Source organism: Cicer arietinum, chromosome 6 (assembly GCF_000331145.2).
Source record: "Cicer arietinum cultivar CDC Frontier isolate Library 1 chromosome 6, Cicar.CDCFrontier_v2.0, whole genome shotgun sequence".
Lineage (NCBI taxonomy): Eukaryota > Viridiplantae > Streptophyta > Magnoliopsida > Fabales > Fabaceae > Cicer > Cicer arietinum.
In genome coordinates, this window is record NC_021165.2 from 13,423,862 (window position 1) to 13,433,571 (window position 9,710).

Below are 9,710 nucleotides of genomic sequence, written 5' to 3' on the forward strand. Positions count from 1 at the left end.
CGTCAAATCCACCCTAATAACAAACATACACAAAGTAGTGAAGATGTGATGTGATTATTAGCGGTCGGGTCCGTCGTGAATCACGAGAAGATGTCTATCATACATGATATCATGCATAAACTTTCCGGCAGGAAAGGGAGAATGAGAAGTGAGAGATATAACGGCAGCGCAAACAATAATTTAACATCAGAAGCAAAATTATTGCTTTCCAAAGAAAAAACTATATTCGTGATAATTTCTATAAGACGAGCATCTTTTACTATTTTGTGTGAACTAGTATTATTCATCTTGGGGAAATTGATTTTGCACTCCAGCATTTGTCAAATTGAATTTTAAATTAAAAAATGTGATTAAATTGCAAGGCACTCATATCATCTCGTCCAAGTCTTTTTAATATTAAGTGTTTTTCATACTATATTGTATACACTATGATAAATATAAAAATAAATTAAAAATGATGTAAGTACAATATATTTAAAATAAAATAAAATAAAATATAATTGTTTAATTCAGATATTTGGTGATTGATTTTTAATTATATTTAATGGATATTCAAATAGATCAAACCAATTTATTTGGATCATTGGTGATTTAATTTGAATCTGGACATATAAAAAAATATGAAATGTGTTTTCAGTCTCTCTAACATATTAATCTTTTCATTTTAACTTTTATAAAAGAAAATTTAGTCACTAAAAATTATTTCTTTTAATCCTTACTGAAACGAAATATAATTAATTATTCTTTAACTTTAAAAATTTTTAAATAATTTTTTTGGATAATTTATAGAACATTATGAAAAAGATGTATGTCAAAAATTTGAATTTTTTAACTTCACATGAATTAAATATAAATTTTTTATATGTTAAATTATCAAGATAAAAAAATGAAAAATTAAATTTAAACTCGTTTTTCGTAGATGAATTTTTTATAATATCATAAACATACATGAAAAAATAAAATCTCTTTAAGAATAGAGATTAAAATTGTAAACATGATAATTTTGTAAAAACTAAAGATATATTTTTATTTTATAAAAATTAAAAATAGAATATTAATTTTATAAAAATTAAAAATTTATTTAACTAAAAAAAAAATTGATTGATTTTCAAATACTATTGATTTGGTTCATACAAAAAAACAACCAATTTAATTTATTTAGACTGAATTATCTAGTATTTGGACCCATGTTAAAATCATATGGCCGCACGTTTATATTGAAGTTATGTGTTGTAGCTTGCACTCAAACGTGAGTTTGGCATGTGATCCACAGCAGAAACAACCTACCTATAAATAAATCATTTTTAGTTTAGGAAAAAAATTGACTCTCAGTAAATGCATGAAGTGCTCCAGCCTTGAAGAGAGCAAAAACTTTTGCCTTACCAAAGCCTTTTGGTCACAACTGCGTGGACAATTGATTGGTGGTCCACTTATCAATTCGATGGCCTTGCTTAAAAACATTCGTGAAGAGAGAGTTGGGCATTAATGTAGCATTACTCTACATCATATACGCCTTTATAGAACATTATGAAAAAGATGTATGTCAAAAATTTGAATTTTTTAACTTCACATGAATTAAATATAAATTTTTTATATGTTAAATTATCAAGATAAAAAAATGAAAAATTAAATTTAAACTCGTTTTTCGTAGATGAATTTTTTATAATATCATAAACATACATGAAAAAATAAAATCTCTTTAAGAATAGAGATTAAAATTGTAAACATGATAATTTTGTAAAAACTAAAGATATATTTTTATTTTATAAAAATTAAAAATAGAATATTAATTTTATAAAAATTAAAAATTTATTTAACTAAAAAAAAAATTGATTGATTTTCAAATACTATTGATTTGGTTCATACAAAAAAACAACCAATTTAATTTATTTAGACTGAATTATCTAGTATTTGGACCCATGTTAAAATCATATGGCCGCACGTTTATATTGAAGTTATGTGTTGTAGCTTGCACTCAAACGTGAGTTTGGCATGTGATCCACAGCAGAAACAACCTACCTATAAATAAATCATTTTTAGTTTAGGAAAAAAATTGACTCTCAGTAAATGCATGAAGTGCTCCAGCCTTGAAGAGAGCAAAAACTTTTGCCTTACCAAAGCCTTTTGGTCACAACTGCGTGGACAATTGATTGGTGGTCCACTTATCAATTCGATGGCCTTGCTTAAAAACATTCGTGAAGAGAGAGTTGGGCATTAATGTAGCATTACTCTACATCATATACGCCTCCTTCTATAGATTAGAATCACAATATACATCAGTGTAATAGGATCAATGCAAAATTTAAATGGATCTCTGAGTTAGCCTGGAATGATTTATATACAATATATGATATGATGACTTAATTGAAAAGACATTGGACCCCGGGCTAATGCCAATGCTAGATTCAGTTATCACAATGTGATACCCTTCAAGACTAAGTCTCTACTCCGCCAGACGATTCTTCCTGACAAATCTGTTTCTCAGCAAATATTGGTGGATTGGTCCCTGATCCGTGTATCTGATAGCAAAATCAGAAAATGAAACTAGCAGCAAAAACTAACCATCTACTTCATTGAAGCATTCAAGCATGTAATTAGTTCATGAAAGCATACCATGTAACTGGATTTGAAAGGTAAAATATCACTAAGGGGCAACATTGATGGATCTGAGGGCCTATGAAACAATAAGTGTGCTATAGACCGATCAATGGGATTTGTATTAGTTTCCATATTAATGAATCCCGTACACCTGTATACAAATAGGTGTTATTATACCAACAAAAATGATAATTTGATGAACTCCATTTTTCGTATATGTAAAACTACTATTAGATACTTGATGGTGGTTGTATATGCAACATTTATATTGTTGAACTATTTCGTAAAAAACATCCGTTTCAGAATTTATCTTTTGACAGTCTCTTGTTAAGCTCAAACAAAGTGCACATTAAATGAACACCTTTCAGTTGATTTTGGTTATATTTTACTAAGCACAGTGATTTTTTAAAATAGAAATGAACTTAAGCCTAACAGGAACAATAATGGACTACTTGTAAATGAAATAATGTGATATTTCAGAGTAACTTGTTTCAAGAATTTGTAACATATTAGAACTCTTGTAATGTACATACACTTATGTTTTATTTCCTTAGCTAGATTTTGATTCCATTTTCAATACCTTCAAAATGGGGTGGCAAGAGAGAACAGCATGATTGATTATACAAGTTTTACTTTTACCTGACATCCGGTGTTTAATCGCAATATTTTCTTTTAACCTCAAAATAATGTGTTGATCAATGGTTGTTGACTAGTAGCCAGGAGATGTATAAAAAACAAAATGTATAAAGTTAGCAATACCTGTTTGTATCCTGTGTCGTTACTCCTTTGCATGCCTCAACATCATCACCTATTATACCACTTGCATTGGGATCATTGTTTCTTTGGTCAGCACTTTTAGCTAAACGGTAAAGACTGTCCCTTATGCATAGCTTGATTTTAACGTCCAACTGCATTCAAGGAATCTTTATGTTTACAAAAGTATATTATAATCAAGGGGTGCACTGTTTGGCTTCTTTAAATCAAGGGGAGCACGTAGAACAAAAAGTATATTATAGTTATAACCATCTATTTGAAAATCAATATTAGAACTTAATAACTTCATACTTTTTATAGATGTGCAAGTATTTTATCACTATTATAACAATAGTTGATTTTCTAATCAATAGTTTAAGAGAATAATCCTCTTTGGTGGGGTCGAATCAAACTGCGGGGAGTAACTTTTCCACCCTAAAGAAGAGCCTTACCATGAACCACCCATAATAAAACCTCCTTAAACCAGAATTTGGTTGATCAGTTAGATGCCTAACGCACTGTGTTTTGGGAGCACCATATTACAATATTTATATTGCAAACAGAATGAGAGGCTTAATGTTAACACGAGCCCAAAAAGAAAATTAATCATCATGAAGAAACTGAAATCAGTCAGATGCATGGCATGTTAATTTTGACTTCAAAGTCCAAGAGACCAAGAGACACGGATAAAGAACACATGATCAAACTTTAACATCTCAAAAGATTCCAGTACCTGGTCCAGGACCTGTTGCAGCTGGTGAAAGCTAGCTGCTTCAAGTGAGATTTCATCTAGTGCAGAGCTAATAGATGAACTTTCTGGTACATTTGATGACTCTACTTCTGGTGAAAATCCGATGCTAATGTCTCCAACTTCACTATGGCTTTCATTCGCATTTTCAAACTGACATCCTACCTTCTGAGCTGAACCTGGACTTTCGAATGGCGTAGGATTTTGCATATTTTCACTTTTGAAACCCCTACTTGTAAGTTTAGCATCATTGCAAAGATACAATTTTTCTCTCTTAGCATTTGTTTTCAAGGCAGCAGTTTCTAAAAGATGACCACGAGAACTCTTCATGTTTGATGCATATGGTGGATATCCATTGTGTTGATACCTCGATCCAGACGAGGCAGGTAGTAGAGGAGCATAATTTGAAGCATGACTGTAATCTGGGAGCACTCGAGGAGTTTGTTTGTGAACACACCGTAAAGACTCAGAATCCATGTTTGGTCTTTCTTTGTGAATGCTATCCTCGGAAGTGACCCCACTGGAAGAGCCTCCGCAGGGTTGCTCCACGTGAGCATAAGGATGATCAGAATCACCACCTTTTAGACAGCTATTTTTTCTCTTTCCTTCTGATTGCTTCGACAGCTGCTCCTGTATCTGCCATACAACGAGACAGTTTATGATATGAAAATCAAGACAATTTATTTCAGTAATAAGTTCACCTGAATCAAATAGACTGGACAGTCAAATTAGTTCACTTTTACTACAAAACGTAAACCAGATGACTGCTACAAATCGCCCAAAAATATAACAGTTGACATAGAATAAAGGCTGAGCCCAGTTTTCTACTGTATAACATAATCTATATCAAATTAAACATGTAATCAATTGATTGCTGTAAAAAACTGCAATCACTTGATTCCCGTTAATGCACTATGCAACTCTAATCAGGAAAAAAGTTAATATACCATATCATCTCCCAGACAAAAAAAATAACACAATATTTTACTTCAATAGAATATCATTTCCTCAATGGTTATAACTTAAGAATTTATATCATTTCACAAACTATTGTTAGAACACATGAAATATATGTTATAATATATTAGCTGTATCTTTAGAGTAATTTTCCCTTTGAAAAAAATATTTAGAGTAATTTAAAGTAACTTAGGTTATCTCTTAAGACTCATTTTCAATATTTCTTTTATATCGATGATTTGATTCCTTATTTACTTTGGATTAGAAGTTCTATATTAATATAACTGATAATTATTGTCTTATCTTCATAACATCGATCACAATATATCACATAAAATTTGACAAGCAAATTTATCCAAAGTCTCTTTTATTTTATTTTCCTCCTCATGGACCTTCTCCATCTAAACTTCTATAATTTCAACAACAATAAAACCTTTATTAAATGGATGGGTGTATGATATACTCAGACATCAACTGAATTGAATTCTAGAATGTATAGACATTATAAGTTACAACATTGAAATGTGTCAAACACAATCAGGTTCAGTATTGTTGATCATGCATCGCAAAAGTTGTGGTTTATTCAATTTTCGCTATGCTGCAACACTATAGCTGATATTTGACAACATTTTATACTAAATCGTATATCACAAAATATCATGTAGCTGCTATTTGACAACTTATGAGGTCTACTGCCCTCATCATAGCATACATGTAATACCGGAATCCAATAATTAAATTCAATGGCATCATCAAGTTAAGAGACAAATCTCAAACTTAGTATGCAATATGCCTCTGAGAGATTCATTTGGTGGGTATATATATGTCTCTATGTGTGTGATTTGGTATAAATCCACACAAATTGCTGCTATGTGTATCTAAATTCAGAAATGCAGAATCCAAATTAAAATATGAATCTCTTAAAAATGTGTGTGTATATACGTACATACATATATATATATAGCCAACCTTTTGTTTAGGCATCAAGTCATCTATGCTACCCGATTTCATGTCTGATTCATCAAATGTTGATAATGAAGTAGGAACAGCATCACGATCAACATCCATTTCAGTCCTCAGATTTTTATCAAAAGAAGATGCTTTTTTGTCACAATCATGAATTGGTAGACCCTCGGTATTTTCGTTCAGGTCCATATTATCTGATATACTTTTCAGTGGACTCACTTGAGTAGATGAAAACTTGAAGGCAGACTTTAGTGCATCATCATCAGGTCCTTCAGCTCCATGTGACGATGAGAGCCAGCAGAATTCATCTTCATTATTGATGCTCCCCATTCCGAAAGTTAAGTCATAATTTCTGCAATTTTTAAAAGTAATATTCAGGTACTTGTGGCAAATATTTTGAATTGATCAGTAACCCATACAAAGCAAAAGGGGAAAAAACTTCTGTCATGGGATAATTTCTTACAACATCATCCTATCAACATCTTCAAAGTTGTCTATATCGAGCCATCCATCAGTATCAACAAAGCTGAGTTCATTGTCAGGTTGAGATATGTGATTAATTGAATATTGAGACACACTATCATCCTCCACCAAACACTTGTCTCCAGAGATAGTATCATTTGCACAAAGCTCACTACTGCTAGAATCTACATTGCTGCTCTTGAAACAATGATCATACATACTTGTAATATCTGATGCTAGCCTTTTCTGTTCTTTGCCTGAGTCACTATTACATGGAGAAAACGGATCTTCGGGTTTGCAAGACCATGAGCCCTTTCCAATCATTATTTCTTTCTGCTTCAGATTTGGGAGTATTGCTCTTTACTCTGAGTACAATAGCTCCTCACATAATCAGTAGTTAAACATTTCTTTTGATAAAATGTATGTATATTTCACGAAGTAACTTCTTACTGTCGGACTGCATTGCAAACCAGTCCTCATGTTCGTCACCAGCATGGAGCACTATATGGTCATCTGTTTCAACACATTATCTTGAAGCTGTAATGTAATACCAAAACAGTTAGCTCGAAAATTACTTGCAACAACCTAGCATCAAGAGCATAATAAATCCTCACAAACATATCATATCATCAAACCCATTAAAAAGAGAAATAAAATTTCTAATCATTTCACAAATTTCAATATATTTTACAGAGAAAAAAGCGACTCAAATAAACAATGGGAAAAAAGCGTTTATCCTTCAATGACAATATTTGATTAATTTTATTTCTATGATTCCTATAATTGATTTCAATATCATACCAGACAGCGTAGGTTAAACCCTTTGTAATTTGTGAAGTGACAAAACCATGAAGCGTGGACAATGCATAGCCATTTATATTTAATAGAAGACCGGGGCACAAAGGATCAAATTTTAGTCCACCTAGTCATAAATCAACTATCCCAAAAGCACAAAATAGCTTCAGCATAAAACTTAAAAAACCTACATAAATAAAACACTTCCCATCAAAGCTCATCCAAATGCACCCAGAATTGAACTTCTTTTGTGGAAAACAAGTTCATCAGTAAATTTGAATATCTTTTTAAAAAAAAACAAAATAGAATACACCAGGGCCCTACCATTGGGAGTATGGGAGGATCAAATGCATGCAACTATGCAACCTCACGTGAATGTAGAGGCTATCGTGTTTCTAGAGCAAAATAAATCCTTAAAGATGCTTCTCTATCACAGAATGTAGCCAAAAAATAGTGAAGATACATGTATCAAGTAGTAAGTTTGGAAAAATCAACTAAGAAATAAACTATTTGGATGATGAAGAAAGAAATCACACTCTACGCTCCAATCCCGTTATATTTTGCATCAAATGTTACAAGCACAGTATGTGTTAACATTTGGAGCTCATATAATTCCTACCAGTGTCCCCTCGATAATAAATGAATATTGGAAACATGTAGCCATGTTTGCGCCAATCAGCACACACATCCACTCCATTGGAAATTAAAAATAGCAACCAACAGCATCGATCAGTTGGTTCTTACCTTTAGCTAACAAAATATTTAGCATGGTTAAAACTACACAACTGCCAAAGATTACTAATATTTGAGTTTAATAGGAAAGAAATTCCCCACTATTCCCTACTACACCTTTTGTTTAGCCAACACAATATGCCCAAAAAATTTGGTACAAAATCTCAAAGTCACAAACTGGAATTTGTTCAGTGCTATTGGGATTGAAACATAATTAGTTCAAGATTTTCACCACCAATTACAAATGAGTTTGAACTAACAATGATTTAAACCCTATAACTTGCAATAAAAACACGATCACCATGTCAAATATATCAAAAATAAAAATAAAAATAAAATGGCGAAAATTTAATTCACATACTTGGGACAGAGAATAAAATTTACAAAAAAATAAAGAAACGATACAAACACATAAAGTTAAAGATCTAGAGCACAAAAGTAGGTACCTAAGTGGCATAACTACTAGAGTGATTTAGGAGGTCTTAGTCAGTTGCATAAATTAAAATAATGAAAAAGATAACAAAAACGATAAACGAACCTGAAATAAGATAAAGATTAATCGGAATTTACAGGAAATTTGATATTTGATATCTATTGTGAGTCTGAGTCTCCAACGTCGTTGTGGTTCCTGTGAGAGCTTCTAGAGGCTTCTTTTTCCGTCGAAGTTGAACTCATCAGCGAACTTTTATTTTCATTTTTCATTAATTTGATTGATTAATTAATTCGAATTAATTTGAATAATTTATTTAATTTAAAGTTGTTTTTCGAAAAGATATGAGGGTGGAAGCGACGCGTGGAAATGAGAAATCGTGATTCGTGGATGGGAGGTACGCACTGAGATCCAATCAGTTACGAAGTTTTTATTAGTCCACGTAGCCCTTTTTTTATTCGTATGTCGACACGTTTACTGGGACCACTCCTTGGGAATGCCACCCTCTCCCGCTACCTCCCTGTCCTACTACTACTATCATTTTTTTAAAACTAACAAAAGGAGCTAAGCTCCATCCAATAAACTAAAAACCACTAGGAAAAACCACAAGATGGATCTCTCATCAAGGCGTTGGAAATTAAAATAGGACCAATATTCAAAAATCTTAAGATTGACATCCAAGCTCAAACTGAATCTAGCGATACTATACATCACTTGATTAGTTTTTCTGTAGTCATAAGATTGACGAATATGTTCAGTAACGTCAATCAATTGATTAATGACATCTTCAAGAGTTATGTTTAGATGAGTGTTAGCACATTCTTACAAAGTAAATTAACTATCAATGAAGATTCATAATAAAAATAATTTTTTTTTAACTCTCAACTCCAAATAATTTTTAAACTCCTCCTCATCTTTTGAGATATCGCCTCAAAAAGTGAGAGTGTCGTTTAAAGTCATAATTTCATAAGCATTTAGTGCGACATAATTATGTGTTGGCAGCATCCAACAAATTGTTTGATAGTCTTCTTTGACCCAAGCATTGAGAGTTTCTATTTTATTTGGCACTAGTTGTGATCACCGATCAGAAACGGATCCATAATTGCGTTAGACCGAAAGCCAACAAAATTTTAATTCTATATAATACATATTCAAATGAAAGAATAATATATATATTAACAAAAAAATTTATAGTCAAAATTTTATGTATGTATTAATTAAATAACATGTGTGTCTAAATAAATAAATAAATATATATATATATATATA

General features: G+C 31.6%; 1 protein-coding gene across 4 annotated transcripts; it reads right to left on the reverse strand.

Annotated features, from left to right (window-relative positions):
• Positions 1-2,196: 2,196 nt before the first annotated feature.
• On the reverse strand, positions 2,197-8,822 carry LOC101493111 (protein LNK1). 4 transcript variants are annotated; one of them, XM_073370258.1, is made up of 8 exons: positions 8,582-8,822; positions 6,935-7,021; positions 6,486-6,849; positions 6,026-6,374; positions 4,085-4,735; positions 3,358-3,506; positions 2,614-2,749; positions 2,197-2,519 (listed from the first exon to the last, which is right to left on the reverse strand). In XM_073370258.1, exons 3-8 carry the CDS (start codon positions 6,806-6,808, stop codon positions 2,436-2,438), a joined length of 1,692 nt encoding a protein of 563 aa, XP_073226359.1. In that variant the 5' UTR covers positions 6,809-6,849; positions 6,935-7,021; positions 8,582-8,822; the 3' UTR covers positions 2,197-2,435. The 4 variants fall into 4 exon arrangements, with proteins under 4 accessions (XP_073226359.1, XP_012572468.1, XP_004504783.1 ...); XM_012717014.3 differs by having other exon boundaries at positions 8,550-8,822; XM_004504726.4 differs by having other exon boundaries at positions 6,486-7,021; positions 8,550-8,821.
• Positions 8,823-9,710: the final 888 nt, after the last annotated feature.

Coding starts and splice junctions, on each gene's coding strand:
- LOC101493111 (XM_073370258.1), bottom strand. CDS start 6,808: ATGATTGGAAAGGGCTCATGGTCTTGCAAACCCGAAGATCCGTTTTCT. Junction 4,736..6,025: donor ACTTGATGCCTAAACAAAAG/GTTGGCTATATA, acceptor GTTGTATGGCAG/ATACAGGAGCAGCTGTCGAA. Junction 2,520..2,613: donor CTTTCAAATCCAGTTACATG/GTATGCTTTCAT, acceptor TTTTGCTATCAG/ATACACGGATCAGGGACCAA.